Source organism: Mytilus californianus, unplaced genomic scaffold (assembly GCF_021869535.1).
Source record: "Mytilus californianus isolate M0D057914Y unplaced genomic scaffold, xbMytCali1.0.p SCAF_11, whole genome shotgun sequence".
Taxonomy (NCBI): domain Eukaryota; kingdom Metazoa; phylum Mollusca; class Bivalvia; order Mytilida; family Mytilidae; genus Mytilus; species Mytilus californianus.
The window spans coordinates 1,736,890-1,760,284 of NW_026262593.1; the positions used below are offsets into that span (position 1 = coordinate 1,736,890).

Below are 23,395 nucleotides of genomic sequence, written 5' to 3' on the forward strand. Positions count from 1 at the left end.
CAAATGCATCATCATTTTGGGTCATAATTCCTCCTCGATACCTTATACCAACTTGGCTTCTTGTCATCTTATAAGGAAGTTCAAAAACACGGCGTGAATTCTGCTCTCCAGGATAATGATTCTCCTCAAGAACTTGAAGGAGGATTTATTCAACACGTGGCAGATAATGTCGACCATAATATCAGAACACTTGACGGTCATGGGACATTCAATGGAATGGGGATAATAGCAGGCATCACACCTGGTTATAACCACAAAACTATTGTGCAGAGATTGAATGTTTCGCTTGACGATATTAAACAAATAGGGAAAATCGATCCCCATCAGTACAACTTTGACCGAACATCAAAACTTAGTTTAAAATTTGAATCACTTGCAGCACAACATTCGGATTCGTTTCACGATAACATTAGTCTTCTCTGTAGTACTCTTTGGCCAAAGAAAAAGATTGGGTGGTCGGCATTGTGTAATTTAGTGCAAGATGGAGCATACCCTGGTAAATCAACAATTGTATTTTTGCCTATGATAGACATTGAGCCAGGAAACCTTTCATGTATCTTTTCGACCATGAAGTTCGTATGTAATGAAGCGTTTAAGTACAGAGCTAATCCAATGCTTACATTTGATCAACCGCTTTATTGGAAAGCACTTACAATTATCGACAATGAACCAAAGGAAAGCGATTTGAAATGAATAGTTCTCAGATTAGGAGGTTTTCTCCTAGAAATGAGCTTCCTTGGATTGATTGGTAACATTATGAGGGGATCTGGACTAGCTGAGCTCATGGAAACTGTCTACGCACCTAACGCTGTTTCGCATATGTTAACCGGAAAGGCAGTTGCAAGAGCAGTACGCGGTCTTTTCCTAATTTATAATGCTTTAACCTCATTATTGATGTGCGAACAGTTTCAGGTATCTTCTGCTGTCTTGAAAGATAATGACATTGAAAATGGAGAACATGTTTCATTTCTTGAAGAAACTTCAGGTGACATGATAAGTGAAACTGATATTGAAGACTCTGAAAATCACGGTGAAAACACTTTTCCCCAGGATTTAAATGAACTGAGTTATGTTTTTGATGAAATCCTCGAACGACGTGTTCCAGTAGACACCCTTGATCAAAATGAGATATTGAGAAAAATACGCGACAGTATATCAACTTTTAGAAAATCACAGATCGAATACCGGACAGCTCGACTATGGTTTTTATATATGGATATGGTGGACTTGCTGCGGAAATTCATTAAAGCTGAAAGAACTGGAAACTGGACCCTTCATCTTCAAATCATTAAAGAGATGTTACCGTACTTTGCTGCTCCTGGACATAACCTATATCTCAAATCAGGGTATGTATACCTGCAGCAAATCCTGTCATTAATGAAGCTCTCATGTCAGGCTTTCATGTGATGAGAAGAAGTGATCGGTTCTGGTCAGGTTTATCATCGGATCTGGTCATCGAGCAGGTTCTGATGAGATGCATTAAAACCACTGGAGGTCTCACAAGAGGTCGAGGGATGACGGATGCTCAGAGAACATTATGGATTTTGTCTATGCCACAGTGTATCCAGATGAACGAGGCAATGCAACAAATAACTGGTGTTAATTTTGAAACTAGCGAACAGCACAAAGAAATGTGCATTCCAAGAAAAGAACGGGATAACAAAGATACAACAACATTTCTTGACTTTCTTGAGGAGAGAAATCCATTTTCAATAGATAAAGAACTCCGAAACATCGAAACAGGAGCAACTGGCGACAGCAATGTAAATTCGGACAACGCACTGGTCATAGGACACAATATTATATCGTCAATTGAAGGTAAATATATCGACGAGTTTGTATTCAAAAGGAAAAACCAAGTTACAACTCTATCTTCAAAATTTAATATCAAAGTAGATAATGAAGAAATATATGTCGATCCGCAATTGTTGTTTCAACGACTAGTTACTACTGCAAATACCGTGTTTCCAGATGTATCCGAAGTCTTTAAGTACGAGCTAAGTGCTGTACCAGCTGCTCTGTTTGCACCGTCTGGGTTGATGCGACAGGCACAGAAATCAACATTAGCAGATGAAATATGGAACACGGGAAGTTGTGTATTTTCAGAGGACCATGGTACCGATGTTCACCACGTAATCGACGGTGGTTCCCTGATACAGCGAATCCCATGGAAAAAAGGTGCGACATTTGCAGAAATATGTCAGTCATACATTGACCATTTTTATAACAGATATCCCATTCCAATAATCGTCTTTGATGGGTATGCGTCGGGACCAACGAAAAAAGATCATGTACATGAACGGAGATCGAAAGGGGTGACTGGTACACATATCTCATTTAAAGATAGCACACCGTTTAAATCAAAGAAGGAAATTTTCTTAGCTAATGGAGAAAACAAGCAAAACTTCATCAATATGCTTTGTAATAAAATGGATAATGAAGGATTTGTTTCTCTTCAAGCTGCTGCTGATGCCGATGTTCTTATTGCATCAACTGCTGTAAGATATACATCTTGTTACCCTACTGTTGTAGTTGGAGAAGACACTGATGTTCTCATACTACTGCTTTTCCATGCAGAGGAAAATTCTAAACCATTGGTTTTTCAATCCGATAAAATTCGAAAGTCCAAGGTATGGGATATCAAAAAGACCAAAGAGTTGCTTGGAAATGAAATAGTTTATTTGTTACCATTTATTCATGCTATCACAGGATGTGACACGACATCTAGGCTTTACGGCATAGGAAAGAAAGAAGGACTGAAGCGGTTGCGTGAGAATGCCATTTTCAGAGAGTTAGCTTCAGTATTTTTAAAACAAGATGCAACTTCAGATGATATAATACAATCAGGACAGTCAGCTCTCGTTTTATTATACGGAGGTGAGACCGGAGAAAGCTTAGACCAGTTACGCTACAGAAAATTTAATCATAAAGTTCTTACCAATTCTTTGTTTTGCGTACATGTCCAGTCCTTGCCACCTACTTCAGAAGCAGCGTCTCAACACTGTAAGCGTGCATATTATCGGATCCAAGAATGGACAAATGACTCAGTCGATATGTTTAGTCCATCAGACTGGGGATGGGTTCTACAAGGTACATCACTTTGTCCAATTAGAACGATTTTGCCTCCTGCTCCAGAGAAGTTATTGCATGTGATAATGTGTAAATGTAAATCCGGTTGCGATACACGCAGATGCACTTGTAGAAAAAACGGCCTTGAATGCAGCTCAGCATGTAGCGAATGTAAGGGATTGAACTGTTCAAACTGTAAAATACTTGAGATTCATGAGGATGAGGACGATAGTGACATTTAGTTCTAACATTTACATGTTTGGTTGGTGATGTGTCTCTAATATAACATTTTAAGCAAGAACTTTGAAACGACAGTTTGTTCTATAAGATTTACTTTTATGACAATGACAATTTAGAAATATTGTTTTGGTCTCCCTCTTCTATGACTGTGTTTTTGATTTAAACTACATTAATAAGTCAAAATAATGAGTACTATTTTTCTGTTGAAGCCAGCTCATTCTTTGAGGGATTAAAATTCTTAATGTTAATATAACACGAGAATGAAATTTTATAAGATTTTTTAGATTTATAAATTTTTCCCAGTTATCAGCGATTTTCTATTCAAAATCAGTGTTTTTTCCCAAAAAAACTTATGGTTATGCATTTTTAATATTTCATCACGATAATACATATGAATGAAACGTTTCCTGAAAAAAATGAGGACTTTGAGTAAAAAACTTTTCAAAAAATCAATTTTTCCAGTTTTTAGCGATTTTCACATAAAAATCCCCATTTTACCCCAAAAACACAAATTTCCCGTTGTCTATGAAACGCCGATTTTTAATATGTCACAACCAGGTATCCAATGAAGTGAAATTGATATAAATTGTTTCTGTTGCAATTAGTTTGAGGTTGAGCCACTTTTCACCTCAGATTCCCTGGACTATAAAGGTATTACTGCCGGTGGCGTAACTATTTGTATAAAGATTTATATTTCAGAAGGTAGAAGACCTGGATGCTTCATATCTTGTATGCAGATACCTTATGTTAAGAAGTTTCCTTCTGTCATATGTCCATTGTCCTTGACCTCATTTTCATGGTTCAGCGACTGCTTGTAAAAAAATTACAGTTTTTTGTCATGTAATTTTTTCACTTATTATGAGTTATAGGATAACTATATTTGGTATATGGCTTCCTTGTAACGTCTACATGTCCGCCAGACAGGGTTCACCTGACCTCGACCTCATTTCGTGGATCAGTGATCAAGTTTTAAAGTTAAGTGATTAGGTCCGTATCTCAAGTACTATAAGCAGTAGGTCAACTATATGTGGTGTATGGAATGATTGTAATGGTTACATGTCAGTCTGGCAGGTTTCATCTTACCTTGACCTAATTTTCATGGTTCATTGGTCAATGATAAGTTTTTGTGTTTTGGTCTGGTTTTCAAGTACTATAAGCTATAGGTCAACTATATTTGGTGTATGGAATGATTGTAAGGTGTACATGTCTGTCTGGCAGGTGTAATCTGATCTTGACCCCATTTCATGGTTCATTGGTCAATGTTAAGTTTGTGTGTTTTTGTCTGTTTTTCAATTACCATAAGCAATAGGTCAACTACATTTGGTGTTTAAAAAAATTGTAAGGTGTATATGTCTGTCTGACAGGATTTATCTGACCTTGACTTCATTCTCATATATGTTTAAAAATGTTAAGTTTATGTGATACTTTTAGTAAAGCCTTTATCTTTAAGACTTTCAACATAAAATCAATGGTCAGTAAAGCAGGCGAGACATTTCAACTTGTCCACTCGTTTTCCTTTTTACAAGCTTTCGTTTAGTAACCAAGTCACCTCAAGTTTCTGAAACATTTTATAGAAACACCAAATAAAAAAAGGACAGGTGCTTTGAAACACCCAAGATATGTGTTAATGACTCATTAATTTTTTTCTGCAATGAAATGCAGGGTTTATAAACTTCCTACAACTGTCAAATTCAAGGGAATATTTTTTTTCAACCCTTTTTCGTATGATACAGGATGTGACGTACTATGATTTGGTGGTATTACACCTGGATGAGTAGTGCAATAATAAGAACTGGCATTCTTAATTTGATGCATATATTTGTATTTCAGATTGTCCTAGAATCACAAAAATAAATTCCTGCAATAATTTCTGAATTTAACAGTATTTAAATTAGATGTAAAGAAAGTTGATATCAAGATATATCCAATTCTCATGAGCTGCTAAACCTATATATATTTCTCGCATGGTCAATATTCCCTTTTTCTTAAACAGAAAAGTCAGTGACTGGTTGATTTAGGCTTTTGCACATACCAGTATGACATCATATATGTCCTGTTCAGGAATTAAACTTTAACATAAGGCTTTTTAAAATTTTCTGTATGCTTCAGAATTGTAATATAAAAAGGAGTAGGGGCTAAAAATTTTTTGGTTAATAATGTGAGATCTGAAATAGTAACTTAAAGATGAGACTAAAACTCACAGTGGGAAATCTAGTGAACGAAAACAAAAGAAAATTCACTCTTCTTATGATAGAGCCAAGAAAGTCAAAAATAAAACAATGCCAGTGATGATACTGATCAAAAGTTATTTTTAAATAATAATTGTACTTTTTAAAGAAATTATTTGCTAAACTGTGTTATGAGAAATATATATGCAAATACACGATGTTTTATGTTCAAAATTTATCGAGATAATTCCATTAGAAGCTTGTGAAATTGAAATTTAAAAAATGCCAATCTTTGCTGCATATTGATAAAAAAAATTGGAAAAAATCATGTACATACAAAATCTAAAGATCTTTTGGGTCACCAATTTTCATAGTGTTCCACAAAGTCCTTAGCATGATACAATTTCCCAAAGTATACTTATTTTTTCACACCTCAGTTATTGAGCACACCGGTCTGCTCTTGTATGTACATTCAATAGAGAAATATTGTCTTTTCGTGAATATAAAAATTTAAAAGTCTGTCTGTGCAGGTTAAGAAATTAAAGATAACTATTCTTTATAAAGTAGGTATCTTTCTACTATTTTTTATACAATTTTTAAGAAAAGGTCGTCTCTATTTTCGTACATGTATTTGCCGTCTTCTCGATCTATTCACATTCAATGTTTACATCAAAATAAGGTCCGTTCGAATTTGCTTAGTAACTTAATTTCAAAATTGCCAATCTTTGCTGCATATCAATCGATTCCTTTGGAATTTTTACTCTGACTTTCTCTGATCTAGCTGTATATATATACGGATAATTAGCATGTTCCAGAGAGGTATACAGCCAGTACAAAAATAAATTGAAGTTGGTACTCCAGGAATTTATTCGTATAGCAACATTTTAAACCAATTTAATATCCAGCTTCTATAGCCTGCTGTGCTAGTTGTTTGCTACTTAAGGAGGGAAATGATAACATTAAATGGAAGTTTGTTTTTATTTCAACTTATTTCTATTTTTGCTATTTACCAGAACGTTTTCCCGTGAATCCATAATTAATAGCGTCCTTGCTAAAAATGGGACAAACATTGAGAAGACCTAGTTTTCAGTGTTTACAGGGGAGGGAATATTTTGTCACTAGATTTCCCACTGCTCAAAAACAGGTTTTATTGAGCTCAATGTGTAAAAGTTTGAAGATATACATATATATATGTTATTTAATGAGATATAGAGAATGGTGCAGTAATTGTTTTTTATGTCAATATAAATATGAAAATAAAGAGAAGTGTACTTAAATATTAGGCAAGTTGTAAGATAGTAGGTCAAACTTAGCTTTTAATATGATGAATGCTTTCATCATCCATTTTGTTTCTAATTAAACAGCTCTTTGAGCCTTAGGCAATATATGTATCATCATTTGACGTGTCAATGGGCAACAGATTCGACAGATATAAAAATTAGAGAGAAAAATTGTCCAACACAAAAAACTGTTTCTTCTACTTAATTTGCATAAAGATTCAGTAAAATAGTGGTTCCCATAAACATGTTGATAAGCAAATAGGTGGAAAGGGAGAAAGTTCTTATATGGCAGTTATTATGCTGTTATAAAATACAGGAGTTTACACCTCAAGTATGAACAAACTTTAAAGGACTCCACCCAGCACTTGAGACAAAATCTGTAAATTTCAGCAATACTGGGTATAATTAAAAGAATATATAAGGTGTACATGTATATATTCATAAAACAAATGTATTAAAGAGCAATTTCACCATATGAGCATTGGTACATTTTTTTTACTCCACAGAGAGACTCTACAAGTGAATTTTGTTACCACATGCAGTCTTTTTGTATGTCTGCAGTTTTGTTTGTTTATGATATTGAGCATTTTTTTTAATTTTTGACATTTTGGAGTTTGATACTTTTGACAATGTGCCTAAATTATCTTTTTGATGCAACACATTAAGTTGAATCTTGTAAAATAGAAAACAAATTACCGTAACCATTGCTATAGGCAAAGTTTTGTTGTTAGGGAGAAATTACAATGATTTTGCCAAAAAAATGTGCTTTACATTGTGTTACATTTTAAACAGTGTATATATACATGTATGATTATCTTCATGTTAACCAGGTTGGGTCCTAAATATAAATCAATTAAGGCATATTTATTGGGTTTATTGCCACCATTTAACTGGTTGCTAGGTAACAGAATATACGATATAAATGCTACCATTTTCAGAAGGTCTGTGGAAAAGAGTTACAACATGACAAATTATATGAGATTTTGGGGTGGGCCAAAAAAAGCCCTTATTACCCCTTGTTCATTGACAAAAAGAAGATTTTCAGGTGAACAGTGTTTTGTATATTTTTCAATTAATCACATATTTCTGTTGCCATGGAGGCAATGTACATTATTTTGACTTTTGAAAGTCATTAATGATTAAACAAATAGCCAATGAAAATGTTGCAGTATAGTTTGATGATGCTGGATAAGCCAATCAAGTAAACACATTTTTCATATCACTTATTCATATCATATTCTTCAAGCGAGAAATAAATAACAAAGCCAAACCATAAGAGAATTTCATTTCGATGGTTAATAAAGTTGTTGTCCTAGAGCTTATGGATTAGTAAATCTTCGTACACTTCATGAAAATAAATGGAAATGGTTTTATCGTACTCTTATTGCGCAGCTGTTTTATAGTTAAACTAAGATATATCATTCTATAGCTGCTTTTCTATTTTATTTAAATGTGTGGTATTATGCATAATAATGCACTTTATATGTGACATAGCATTTACTTAAATTTTCTATTCAATTGATTTAAGGAAGAAGAAAAAGCCGTTAATGACAGGTGAAAAAGGTATTTTTGTTGTCAGATATTATTTATAACTTGGCAAATCATGATGTAAGCTTGATCTGATAGTTTTAAAAATAATGATGGATTGATTGGTGTTTAACAACACTTTCATCACTGTTGTGCTATTTCGTGGCAGTCAGGTTTTTTTTTGGTGGAGTAAGCCGGAGATAACCACCGACCTACGGTAGGAAAATTAAAAATAATGGTTAAAGCTGTCACATTATACATTGAAAAAAAATAATATAGTTGGCCTGTCATGTCAACTCAATTGTTGCCTTAAATTTGCACACAAAAAAAACATTTTGCCCATCTCCTTAATAGATCAATTTGGGGGTTATATCTTTAATTTCTAACTTTATTGATGATTTACATTCTGAAATCATTATGTAGATTATTTAAAGAGGAGAACAAATTGTGTTCCCCTTGTATAAAACATGATTTTTTTGTAAGATGATAATTTGTACCACTATTTAGATGAAATTAAAGTGACTATATAAGTACCTCCCTTCCAGAAATTATTTGTATTTCATAGAATGTCTTATTTAAAGAGATTGTTTTTTGAGATTCTGCATCAATAAATATCGTCCTCCCTTTTAAGGAGAGACTTTTTATTCTGTCAATGTAGGAACATTTATTGACATTTTCACCAATTTTATGTAGATTCAATAATGTTTTTCTGGAAAGTTATTTAACATGAAAGGTTCTGTACACTTACCAACTAATGTAAGAAATACTGTAGCTATAATTTGCATCAAGTGGTAAATATGTATTGTCTTTGATAGCATAAAACCGACTGCAGTCATTTTTTCTAACAAAATTTCATTCTGAATGTCAGAAATATCTTTAGAAACAGAAATGAAGCTGACAAACACAGATGGAGCTTACCAAACAAGTGGAAACTGCTGTTTCAAAATTATGAATAGTTATGAATCTTTTGAATTATGTACACATTTTTAATTTATTTGTAGTTATACAATAAATGTTTGTGTTTCATAAAAAGTTCACTTTCTGTTGTTAGTAAAACATACACTAAGCATATTGTGTTAATTTGGTGCATAATTTATATTACATTTTCTATTTCAGGAGGTGGTGATGATAAAGATGGTTATGAAATGGTTGCCATTGCAGAGAATGATAACACATTAGAATCCTTTAAAGAAGAGACAGATACTCATAACCTTAGTGTGGTCAGTAATGATAACTCACTCATGGAAATTAGAGAGACTGATTTCAAAGATTTTAAAAAACAGAATTCATTCAACATGTTCAGGTCAGCCTCTGGTCAAGAATTGACAAAAAAGAACTTGGAAACTGGAAGAAGACAAGGATCCTGGACAAGTTTAGTTAGTCATGCTCGTAGAATGTCAGAACCCACAATGACAATAGAGCTTCAGGAAGAAAAAGTCCAACCTCCTTCGGCTAAATATGAAGAAAATTACCCTGATAATGATTGGTATTATGTCGAGGATCAATCAGATTTTACTTTCCCAAATCCTCCAGAAGAATCGCAACTTAATAAGATCTTCAATTCAGTTGAGAAGGAGGAACGATTTTATGAAAACTATATGAGAAATAATACAGGCAAAGCGGCCACAGTGGATGGTATGTGGCATGAGGATAGTCCAGCGCCGCGGTATGAAGACAAGGTGATAACTGAACGCAACAATAACAAGATTGACTTTAACATCAGTTTTGAAAATATTCAGCAACAGAGTAATCGTAGGTTACCATCAGTTGACGACTCATCCAAATATGCGGTGAAACTGTCAGAAAGTTATCACAAACCGGGACATGAAATGACAAAAACATATGAACTGAAGAACTTCCTTGACAAGTTTAGCACTCAACCCAGTACAGAGAATTTACAGGATCGTGGACAAAACAGACAACAATACCATTGGAGTAACTCACAGGAAGATCAGTCTAGAAGTAATGACAATGTTTTACAAAACGTTTCTAGAAGGTTATCATTTGAGGAAAATGTCAAGCAGAATGAAAGTGAGGCTAAGGAACAGAATACACCACAACCTCAATTCATTAAAGGCAGCAGAGAGAACAGATCCAGAGATGGTCAGACAGATGAAATAAAATCTCAGGATATAGAAGTATCACCACAGAGAATAGAGGAACAAAATCCACATTACGATGAAGACGATGATGGTCAAATACGTATGGTTCATCGTAAAACTTTTTTGTCCCCACAAAAAAGATTAGTACGTGGTTCACCGGGTGGTATATCTAACCAAAGCCGTGGTACAACAGGTCACATGTCCATCCAAAGTCCTCAGACACCAGGTAACATGTCCAGCCAAAGTCATGGTACACCAGGTCATATGTCTGGCCAAAGCCAAAGTACACCAGATCATATGTCCAGCCAAAGTCCAGTTACACCAGGTCACATGTCCAGCCAGAGTCCTCAGACATCAGGTCACATATACAGCCTAAGTCATGGTACACCAGATCACATGTCTAGTCAAAGTAGTGGGACTCCAGGTCACATGTCTGGCCAAAGTCCTCAGAAACCAGGTTACATATCTAGTCAAAACCCTAGTACACCATCCAACCTGTCTAGCCAAAGCCATGGGACACCAGGTTACATATCCAGCCAAAGTCCCCAGACACCATCTAACATATCTAGCCAAAGTCATGGGACACCAGGTTATATATCTAGCCGAAGACGTGTTACACCATCTAACGTGTCTAGCCAAAGCCATGGGACCCCAGATCCAATGTCCAGTCGAAGTCCTCAGACACCAGGTTATGTAACTAACCAAAGCCATGGTACAACAGATCAAATATCTAACCAAAGCCGTGGTACACCAGATCAAATATCTAACCAAATCCGTGGTACACCAGATCAAATATCTAACCAAATCCGTGGTACACCAGATCAAATATCTACACAAAGCCGTGGTACACCAGATCAAATATCTAACCAAAGCCGTGGTACACCAGATCAAATATCTACACAAAGCCGTGGAACCCCAGATCAAATATCTAACCAAAGTCCTCACACAACAAGTTTCATGAACAACCAAATTCGTAGAGTACCAATTAACATGACAAATCAAACTCCTGCAATACCAGGTCACATATCTAGCCAAAGTTATAGTTCACCAGGTCGCATGTCTAGCCAAACTCCTGCAACACCTGATAACATGTCTGGTCAAAGACCTATTACACTAGGTCAGATAATCAGCCAACGTTCTGCCACACCAGATTACATGTCTGGCCAAAGTCCTGTTACACCAGGGCAGATGTCAAGCCAAAGTCCTGTAAGTCTAAGTCACATGTCTGGCCAAAGTCCTGTTACACCAGGGCAGATGTCAAGCCAAAGTCCTGTAAGTCTAAGTCACATGTTTGGCCAAAGTCCTGTAACACTAGGTCCGATAACTAGATACAGTAATAGCACACTAGATGACATTAATAATCAAAGCCATGAAACACGTGGTTGGATGGCTGATAGTGCACCAATTCACTTGAATAATCAAAGCCAAAGTGAACCAAGTCAAATGACTGACCAAAGCCTTGGTTTAACAAGTATGAGAACAATCCAAAACCATGGTACACCAGGCAGCAGTAAAAACAAAGGGATGACAGATGCTTTTCAGTTTGGAGAATATTCTGATGACATGGTGTATAGGTCCCCAAACAAAAATAGAGCAAATCAGAGACAAGAGTTAGAACCTATAGAGATTGAAGTTGAGATGTCAAAGAAATATAGGAACAATGTTAAGGCTGGAGATACACCAGGATTACCGCCAATGTATTTAACATCAACACCAAACAAACAAACAACAGAGCATTATGAACATGTGTTGTCTGAGGAGGGAGATGTTCTTTTCCATCAAAGAGAGGCATATGATACAGCTAACAAGTCAAACAATGAAAGAAATGAGTTCTTGAAGGAGATTCATGATGATATATTTCAGTGTATCATTCAGACAAATGATTCTGGTAAAATGGACATCAATGCTGGGAGATTGGATGATGATGTCAGCAATTGTCAGACAGGGCACCAGTTGTCACCTATTAGTGAAGAGAGTACAGAACAAAGACATTCAGGAGGTTAGAAACAGTAATTAATAATAATAGTAACCAAATTAACACATACAATTCTTTCCAGAATTAATATGAAATCTATATCAGTAATGTCTCTGACAAGTTTGAAAATCATTGCCAATCAACTAATTTTAAAGTAGTTATGCCCCTTGGAAATATGAATTCTATGGAAATTGCATTGTTAGCAGTCTCAAGCTACTTATATATTAATATTATGTCAGATTTTGTATCTATTATTTTTTGGGGAAAAAATTGTGTGTTAGAAAGAAAACTAAACGATAGAATTTTAAGATGAATTATGAGAAGATAATTCTTATAATGTGCTTTCAGAATATGAAAAGAAAAACTTTTTTTTCTTGATACAAAACAAAAAAGCGTAAATTCCAAACACATTCCTCTATAAAAGAAGGTTATCTGAGTTATCTCCCCTTATAAGGCAAAGTTTTAAAAAAATTGAACTATATATATATATACAAAAAATGTTCTTTAGTTTTTAAAAGCAGTCTTAATTATTATAAGGATAAAACAAACACTTTTCTTTCTCTAGATGACAAATTAATTACAGTCCTTTCAAAATTTTGTATATTTTGTTAAAGATCTAGATCCATTATTTTCTGCTATTTTACAATCCAAGATGGTGAAAGACAGACGATCTACCTTAAGAGATTGAAGATTTTGATCTTCTTCAATAGATTTACACTCAGCCTTAAATTATTTGTCAAAACATTACAGATGTAAGGACTGAGATGATATTTTATTTCCTCTTTGCATCTGCTATAAAAGCAAGTAAATTTCTTTAGAATTAAAATTAAAGCAATTTGAAAATAAAAGAATTGAACATTTAAGTTTCAATGTTCAATTAAAAGAAAAAAGTAATACATTGAATTTAGAGCTAATGTACAAAAAAGTTTTATAATTTTGGACAATGTACATATATAAATAAAAAGTTTTTCTTCAGAAATGCACAGAATTATATTTTTGAAATAAAATCAACATCACAGGGACTAAACTTAACACTCGCCTAGTCACCCAAGGCGACCAGATTTTTGGCTGGGCGAATATATTTTATCATCCAGATCGCCCCCTCTCTAAACACGGTTTCTTATCTCTCTTTTAAAGCTACAATTATTTCATTAATTTTTAGTGTTTTTATGCCCCCACCACAGCGGAGGTTTTGTCCCTTTATAACGTTATGTGCAAGCGGGGGCATCATCTGTGTCCCATGGACACATTCTCCATTTATTGTCTAAACTGTTGGAGATGCATTCCAGTTGTCCAGGGAGTCATTACAATATAAATTTATATAAGAAAATGTTGTAAAAATGCCTATGAGACAACTCTCCACCAGAGACCAAATGACATAGACGTTAACAACTACGTATTTTGTCATGTATAATACACACTTTTTTAACCCCAAAAATGTTGTTGGTAGAGGGGATGCTTATTATACACAATTGTAGACGGTTTTGATTTTTAAAAATTTTTTTTTTCTTTTTTTTTATTAATATCCTTTTTTTCTTTATTGTATATATTCAAGACGTTTTTCATTTTATTTATTTATTTATTTGTACTTTTTTTTTTTATAACGTTTTTTTCCTTCATTATTGAATATTCAAAGTACAGGTGTGATATCCTGCATGAGTGAGCTTAAAGGGTAATTAAGGATTAAGTATGGGTGTGTAGCAATTGAATAATCATGTCAATGTCTCAATATAATAACCTCAGGCAGTGCTCTAAATCAGCCGATATCTATTTGAGCCACAACTCATTTGCGTCAATGCTACTTCTGCGCCACTTCATTTTGAAAACTAAGGTTTCATTTGCGCCAAAAAAACAATCATAAAATTGCGCCAATTTTATCAATTTTTTTTTTTTTACTTAATATGTATTATATCTACTAAATGATTGACTTTCCTCCTTCTTTATCCGGGCTTGCTGGGACCAGCAGTTTAATTTAAACGAATGGCGGAGTTACAGTCATTTATACAAAAATATGCTGAATTAAAACTTAAATCGGTAAATAGCACTTCACTGTACATCTCCATCTAATTCATCATTTATTTAATAAATGCCTGTCGGAATTTGTGATCTTCTACAATGAAGATAGGTTTCCCTCTATCAGACTCTATTTATTAACAATATATCAGACATCTTTAGATGGGAAAAACTATTCTATTACTGAACAATTTATGTATTGGTGAGTTTTCTTTATTTTGGTGAGTGTTCAGTTTAAGTGGAAAGGTTAGGTATAGTACATGTTACATATATAATATGGTAAAAAGATATACAGGTACATGTGGCGCAATTTGATTCCATTTTTTAGGGCCCCGCCGAATGGCAAACTCCCTATAGTGATCAGTCTGTCCGTCCATAACAAATTGTGTCCGCTCTATATCTAGAGAACCGTTATGATTTCAAAGTTTATACTTGACATGTATATTAACCAACACCAGAGTGTGTGTCATAATGTATGTACAACTTCCTAGGTCAAAGGTCATGGTCAATAACTTTGGTTTAAGTTGACAACCCCATGTCCTATGGTAAAGATCCGTGTCCTCTCTATATCTTGAGAACCGTTATGATTTCAAAGTTTATACTTGACATGTATATAAACCAACACCAGAGGGTGTGTCATAATTTATGTACAACTTCCTAGGTCAAAGGTCAAGGTCAAAAACTTGGGTTTTAGTTGACAACCCTATGTCCTATGGTAAAGATAGTGTCCGCTCTATATCTTGAGAACCATTATGATTTCAAAGTTTATACCTGACATGTATATAAACCAACACCAGAGGGTGTGTCATAATTTATGTACAACTTCCTAGATCAAAGGTCAAGGTCAAAAACTTTGGTTTCGGTTGACAAATTTTTTACCACACATTATTCACAGCGGGGCCCACAGAGATGGCTCCCATCTCAATGAAATCTAGTTGGCGCAATTTATACCATCAGAAAAATATAGAGTGGCGCAGTTGATACCTTTTCAAAACTTGGTTGGGCCCCTGAAATTTCAACTATTCCCCTGAAAAAAATATTATGGGGCCCAGCTTGCCCCTGGAGAGTTAGTTAAGTCCCTGCATCAAAATAAACACAAATGTTAAAAGTCTAGCGCGAAATTCATCCTTCACAGGATTTATCAAGGCGTTAAATGAATTCTATGACCTTATGTCATTGTATTGTTAAGTGTTTCTATGACTACATCATCGTATTGTTACACTGTTTTTATCCATCTTATTGTTCAGGTGATTCCTGTTTTGTGGAAAAGAAACAGCTCTTATCTGTTTAGTTGAGGTCTGAATATCTTTATAAAATAATTTTCCATTTGTTCTCAGTATATCTCAGTGTCTTTTTTTATGCCCCCGCCATAGGCAACGGGGGCATTTAAGTGTTATCCTTGACCCTCCGTCCGTCTGTCCGTCCGTCCAATCTACGTTTCAGCACTCTTAACTTAAGTTGGGGTCATGCAAATTTTATGAAACTCATACACAATGCTAAGTACCACAACATGCAAACAGAGTTCCAATTTGGGTTGTGAGTCGTTTACCATTCCAGAGTTATGCCTCTTTGAAAATTGCATAGCTTGAGCGGAGGCATTCATGTCATCAGACTCATTCTTCTTTTATTACATTTTTAGAACGGGAAAATTTTGAATATATTATTTCCACATCATAAAGTGTGTTTTCATAACAAAATTTTCCATGTGCTTGGGTCTTGTATTTGTTGTCTATGAACCCTGACCCTTTCACAAAGGCTATTTCCTGTAACGTCATAGAATCACTTAACAATACGATGATGTAACGTCAGAGAAACACCCAACAACGTCTTGATAAGTCTCGTAAAGGATAAAAGCGCTAGACTTTTAACATTTGTGTTTATTTTGATGTTAATTTCATTTCAAAAATATACATATATATATATATATATATATGTTAGACTCAGATCGACGTCGGGTCTCTCTAATCGACGTTAGTTCCTCCAATCAACATCCAATGTGACATCACACTCTCATATAAGTGTCCAATTATCCAATATATTTACCCTCTAATCAACGTCCAATGTTACATCACACTCTCATATAAGTATCCAATATATTTACCCTCTAATCGACATCCAATGTGACGGCATGTATTACTAAAACGACTTATGATCAATCTTCGCTCATCAATGTCTAATATCATTCAATCGTTTATTTTGAGTTTGAACTGTGTTTATATTATCTGTATTGTTTTGTCCATGTTTAAAGCTGCTATAAAAAAGTAATGGTTTTTATGCATCGTTCTCATGTTTATACTTTACAAATCATAATGACTTAGTTGATGTATACATGGTATATGGGATGGAACAACAAAGTAGGCAACATCCCGTCCCAACCATATCAAAAAAACATATTACATGTACATGCATGATAATATTTGGTGAAAGAAATTAATCCACTCGATCTATGTTGTCTATTCCTTTCCCATTTCATATAAATAAATGAAATGTGGATATACGACAATGAGACAACAACCCAACGACAAAAATAACCAAAAGACATCTAGAGGGCAATTATACAGTCTTAAACATAAGACAGAATAAAGAAGTACAGCCAATTGTTGAAAAGTTTTATTATTTGGACTCTGCAAGATTTAAAATCTTATATTTTTCAACAACTTTTTAAATTTTCGGTTCAACTAACTATTTGCATTCCCGAATGCCAATATCAAATCAGGAATATGACAGTTGTTTTCATTAAATAAAGTTGTGACGTCATTGCCGCAAGTCCGTAAAAAGGACGTCAATTAGAGAAGCCAAACATTGGACGTAAATAGAGGCTGGGGTATAGAATTTGCCGTCAATTTGGAATCTTATTTCATTATGATTTGGAAGTTTTTTTGGGAGAACGGACGTCGATTAGTGACCAGACGTCAATCTAAGTTTTATATATATATATTGGATAAATAATTATCAGTAATATTCTTTAATGTTAGATTTCAAATAAAAAATATATCCAGGTAAAAGTTGGAAAGAAATTATGTTACTGGCCTAAAACACTCAAAAGTAAGGATTTGAATACATTCTCCTCAGAAGATATTTTATTGAGAAAGTCTTTTGCTCTTTATTTCAGAGTTTGTGCAGACATTATCTGGGCAGCATTCAGAAGAGTTTATAGTCCCAAGAATTGTTATAGACGAAGAAGAGAATGAAATAAGACTAGACCAGTTGTCAAACCAAGGCAATGACATGGACTCAACACTTCAATACAATAGCAGTAGATCAAATCAAGCCTCTGCATCAGAAAGTGGAACATCTTCAGTGTCAGAAAATCTAGACTCTCTACACTCACATCTCCAAACTCCAGAACAATAACTGAATTTCTGTTACAAATAATGTCTGCCCTTGAAAGTAGAAAGTTAAGACACCATCAGCATCCAGGTCACAAAAGCTTATGTTTTCAAGTACAATATGAAAATATTCCCTCCTCTGAAGAAGAGAGCATTACATAAAAAATGAGTATATCATAGTATAAAACATTATCACTATTAGTGCTCTAGGGTTTACTTTAGTCCTCACTAGTCATTGAAGATTGAACAATCTGAATCTATAAGTTGAAAATTTAAATAATGAATCAACAAATTAAGAGTTCATTTTATATCTTTTTCTATCACTGGTATCACAATGGTATTTGTCCTTTAATTTTGTTATATTTGTGCTCCATACAATCCTACAGTGGTCCTGTCAGTGATTCTTACATTTCCATCCATATTGACAAGAAGTCCCAAGATAATTTTACACAAAGCAAAATGCAAATTCATCCACAAATGAATGGAACAAATTTTGAAATCTTTTTCTCTGAAATAAAATAAGAATTTGTTCAATGGTCCTTTGACTGTCTGATTTGTAATATGTTGGATTAACCTCCATCTGTACCTCCAAAAATTTAATTGTTTATTTGTAAAATGAAAAGTTTTGTTATTAATTTTGTGTTGTTATGCCATTGGTGTTTAATATACAGCTCCTTTAAGTTTATTAATGAAAAATATGTCTTATAAATTGCATAAATTGTGGAAGGAAACATTACAGACATGCACTCAATGATCTTTCCCCACATTCATGATGGCCTTAAAGAGGAAGGAATTTTCATGATGATAAAGATTTAGAGTTTAGTTTTTGAGATTCCCAATTTACATGTCAAAGTCACATATATCTTTTTAGGAAGAATTGAATGAAAATTTTAAATTCAATTGTAAAACAGCAAAACTGATAGTTCATACTTTAATGTATAAATGCAGTGTACTTTTAAATTTGATGTAGTTTTTTAAACATCTCATGTATATTTGTTGTAACTGTAAAATTTATTATGTTTGTTAGTTTTATCTATTAAATATGTTAATAAATTTTAATTGATCTTCTTTTTATTTTGCTTACTTTTTCTCTCAACAATGATTGCTTTGACTGTTTCATACATCTTTGTACAATAGAGTTTTAATCTATCTAATCAAATTTAACAAGAATAAAACAGCTAATTGATTGCCACATTGCTTTCTATGTAAAATTCTGCTATTTCAAGCATTCATAGCTATTTTGTCTTAATATAAAAAAAAGATGAGGTATGATTGCCAGTGAGACAACTCTACACCAGATACCAAATGATGTAGAAATTAGCAACAATAGGTCACCATATAGTCTTCAGCAATGAGCAAAACCAACAAAGTATATTCCACTATAAAAGGCCCTGACATGACAAAATGCGAAAACTATGACCCAATTTATGACACAACAAAAAATGAAAAAACCAAGAAACACACAGAAAACAACTACAATCACTGAATTACAGGCTCCTGACTTGTAACAGGCAAATACAGACAGCAAACAACTACAATCACTGAATTACAGGCTCCTGACTTGTAACAGGCACATACAGACAGCAAACAACTACAATCACTGCATTACAGGCCCCTGACTTGTAACAGGCACATACAGACAGCAAACAACTACAATCACTGAATTACAGGCTCCTGGCTTGTAACAGGCAAATACAGACAGAAAACAACGACGACCACTGAATTACAGGCTCCTGACTTGTAACAGGCAAATACAGTCAGCAAACAACTACAATCACTGAATTACAGGCTCATGACTTGTAACAGGCACATACAGACAGAAAACAACTACAATCACTGAATTACAGACTCCTGACTTGTAACAGGCAAATACAGACAGAAAACAACTACAATCACTGAATTACAGGCACCTGACTTGTAACAGGCAAATACAGACAGCAAACAACTACAATCAGTGAATTACAGGCTCCTGACTTGTAACAGGCAAATACAGACAGCAAACAACTACAATCACTGAATTACAGGCTCCTGACTTGTAACAGGTAAATACAGACAGCAAACAACTACAATCACTGAATTACAGACTCCTGACTTGTAACAGGCACATACAGAAAGAAAACAACTACAATCACTGAATTACAGGCTCCTGACTTGTAACAGGCAAATACAAACAGCAAACAACTACAATCACTGAATTACAGGCTCCTGACTTGTAACAGGCAAATACAGACAGCAAACAACTACAATCACTGAATTACAGGCACCTGACTTGTAACAGGCAAATACATGCAGCAAACAACTACAATCACTGAATTACAGGCTCCTGACTTTGAACAGCCACATACAGACAGCAAACAACTACAATCACTGAATTGCAGGCTCCTGACTTTAGACACGCACATACAGACAGCAAACAACGACAACCACTGAATTAAAGGCTCCTGACTTGTAACAGGCAAATACAGACAGCAAACAACTACAATCACTGAATTACAGGCTCCTGACTTTAGACAGGCACATACAGACAGCAAACAACGACAAACACTGAATTACAGGCTCATGACTTGTAACAGGCAAATACAGACAGCAAACAACTACAATCACTGAATTACAGGCTCCTGACTTGTAACAGGCAAATATAGACAGAAAACAACAACAATCACTGAATTACAGGCTCCTGACTTGTAACAGGCACATACAGACAGAAAACAACTACAATCACTGAATTACAGGCTACTGACTTGTAACAGGCAAATACAGACAGCAAACAACTACAATCACTGAATTACAGACTCCTGACTTGTAACAGGCAAATACAGACAGAAAACAACTACAATCACTGAATTACAGGCACCTGAATTGTAACAGGCAAATGCAGACAGAAAACAACTACAATTACTGAATTATAGGCTCCTGACTTGTAACAGGCAAATACAGACAGCAAACAACTACAATCACTGAATTACAGGCTCCTGACTTGTAACAGGCAAATACAGACAGCAAACAACTACAACCACTGAATTACAGGCTCCTGACGTGTAACAGGCACATACAGACAGCGAACAACTACAATCACTGAATTACAGGCTCCTGACTTGTAACAGGCAAATATAGAATGTCTGGCTCCTGACTTGTAACAGGCAAATATAGAATGTCTGGCTCCTGACTTGTAACAGGCAAATATAGAATGTCTGGTTCTTGACTTGTAACAGGCAAATATAGAATGTCTGGCTCCTGACTTGTAACAGGCAAATATAGAATGTCTGGCTCCTGACTTGTAACAGGCAAATACAAACAGCAAACAACTACAATCACTGAATTACAGGCTCCTGACTTGTAACAGGCAAATACAGACAGCAAACAACTACAATCACTGAATTACAGGCACCTGACTTGTAACAGGCAAATACATGCAGCAAACAACTACAATCACTGAATTACAGGCTCCTGACTTTGAACAGCCACATACAGACAGCAAACAACTACAATCACTGAATTGCAGGCTCCTGACTTTAGACACGCACATACAGACAGCAAACAACGACAACCACTGAATTAAAGGCTCCTGACTTGTAACAGGCAAATACAGACAGCAAACAACTACAATCACTGAATTACAGGCTCCTGACTTTAGACAGGCACATACAGACAGCAAACAACGACAAACACTGAATTACAGGCTCATGACTTGTAACAGGCAAATACAGACAGCAAACAACTACAATCACTGAATTACAGGCTCCTGACTTGTAACAGGCAAATATAGACAGAAAACAACAACAATCACTGAATTACAGGCTCCTGACTTGTAACAGGCACATACAGACAGAAAACAACTACAATCACTGAATTACAGGCTACTGACTTGTAACAGGCAAATACAGACAGCAAACAACTACAATCACTGAATTACAGACTCCTGACTTGTAACAGGCAAATACAGACAGAAAACAACTACAATCACTGAATTACAGGCACCTGACTTGTAACAGGCAAATGCAGACAGAAAACAACTACAATTACTGAATTATAGGCTCCTGACTTGTAACAGGCAAATACAGACAGCAAACAACTACAATCACTGAATTACAGGCTCCTGACTTGTAACAGGCAAATACAGACAGCAAACAACTACAACCACTGAATTACAGGCTCCTGACGTGTAACAGGCACATACAGACAGCGAACAACTACAATCACTGAATTACAGGCTCCTGACTTGTAACAGGCAAATATAGAATGTCTGGCTCCTGACTTGTAACAGGCAAATATAGAATGTCTGGCTCCTGACTTGTAACAGGCAAATATAGAATGTCTGGTTCTTGACTTGTAACAGGCAAATATAGAATGTCTGGCTCCTGACTTGTAACAGGCAAATATAGAATGTCTGGCTCCTGACTTGTAACAGGCAAATATAGAATTACAGGCTCCTGACTTGTAACAGGCAAATATAGAATGTGTGGGATTAAACATCCTTCCCTAACCGTGGTGTAACAGCACAACATAAGAACAAACTGTAAAAACCATTTGGAAATACTGGAATCATCAGATTGGCATGAAGCTAAAAAAATAACTAACAAAAAGACAAAAGGCACTATGTGTGTTCTTTTTGACCTATCTGGAATTAGTGTTTCTATACCTATATAAAATGTGGTATGATTGCCAATGAGACCACTTTCCATCATAGTCCAAATGATATGGAATTTAGCTCATAGTTCTAAATTGCTTGATGCTTAATCATTCTAACCATAAAAAACAATACTATGAACAAAGGAAAGTCCAACTAAGGTGAACCTAGGTGCTCTGAAATGCTGAGCAGTTTCTGCTCCAATAGTAGCATCTGTAGATTTACTCAAAAGTCCAACTAAGGTGAACCTATGTGCTCTGGAAGGGTAAGCAGTTTCAGATCCAATAGTGGCATCAGTTGTGTTACTGAAAGTCCAACTAAGGTGAACCTAGGTGCTCTGGAAGGGTAAGGAATTGTGCTCTAATAGTAGCATCTGTTGTGTTACTCAGTCCAACTAAGGTGAACCTGGGTACTCTGGAAGGGTGACAGTTTCTGCTCTAATAGTAGCATCTGTTGTGTTACTGAAAACCAACAAAGGTGAACCTAGGTGCTCTGGAAGGGTAGGCAGTTTCTACTCCAATAGTGGCATCTGTTGTGTTACTCAAAAACCAACTAAGGTGTACCTAGGTGCTCTGGAAGGGTAAGCCGTTTCTGATCCAATAGTGGCATCTGTTGTGTTACTCAAAAACCAACTAAGGTGTACCTAGGTGGTCTGGAAGGGTAAGTAGTTTCTGCTCCAATAGTGGCATCTGTTGTGTTACTCAAAAACCAACTAAGGTGTACCTAGGTGGTCTGGAAGGGTAAGTAGTTTCTGCTCCAATAGTGGCATCTGTTGTGATGATGATCAAATAAAGATCAAGTATAGTGATGATCCTTTTTTATATTTTAAGGTCACATGTCAGACTATCATTGATCAAATGGCTTATGTTTAAAGGTCAAGCTGCTAACTAAAAACAAATTTTGGTACTTAAGGTGGTACCAAACACCTTGACTAAAATTAATTTGGCTCATTTAATTTTCATAAAATTTTAACATATATTTACTTTGACCCTTAGACAAAAATATAAAAATTTCTAAAAACTTGAACCACACACTTTATCGGAAAAATTTCATTGGATATATAGC

At 35.1% G+C, this 23,395-nt stretch overlaps 1 protein-coding gene across 1 annotated transcript; it reads left to right on the plus strand.

The window, feature by feature from the left end:
- The first annotated feature begins 8,294 nt into the window (after window positions 1-8,294).
- Window positions 8,295-18,771, plus strand: LOC127719352 (probable serine/threonine-protein kinase nek3). The gene is made up of 3 exons (XM_052225420.1): window positions 8,295-8,320; window positions 9,401-12,385; window positions 17,487-18,771. Exons 1-3 carry the CDS (start codon window positions 8,305-8,307, stop codon window positions 17,726-17,728), a joined length of 3,243 nt encoding a protein of 1,080 aa, XP_052081380.1. The 5' UTR covers window positions 8,295-8,304; the 3' UTR covers window positions 17,729-18,771.
- Window positions 18,772-23,395: the final 4,624 nt, after the last annotated feature.

Excerpts from the sequence above, each read along its gene's own strand:
- LOC127719352 (XM_052225420.1), top strand. Across the intron at positions 12,386-17,486 it reads AGAACAAAGACATTCAGGAG|AGTTTGTGCAGACATTATCT; the intron begins GTTAGAAACAGT and ends TCTTTATTTCAG.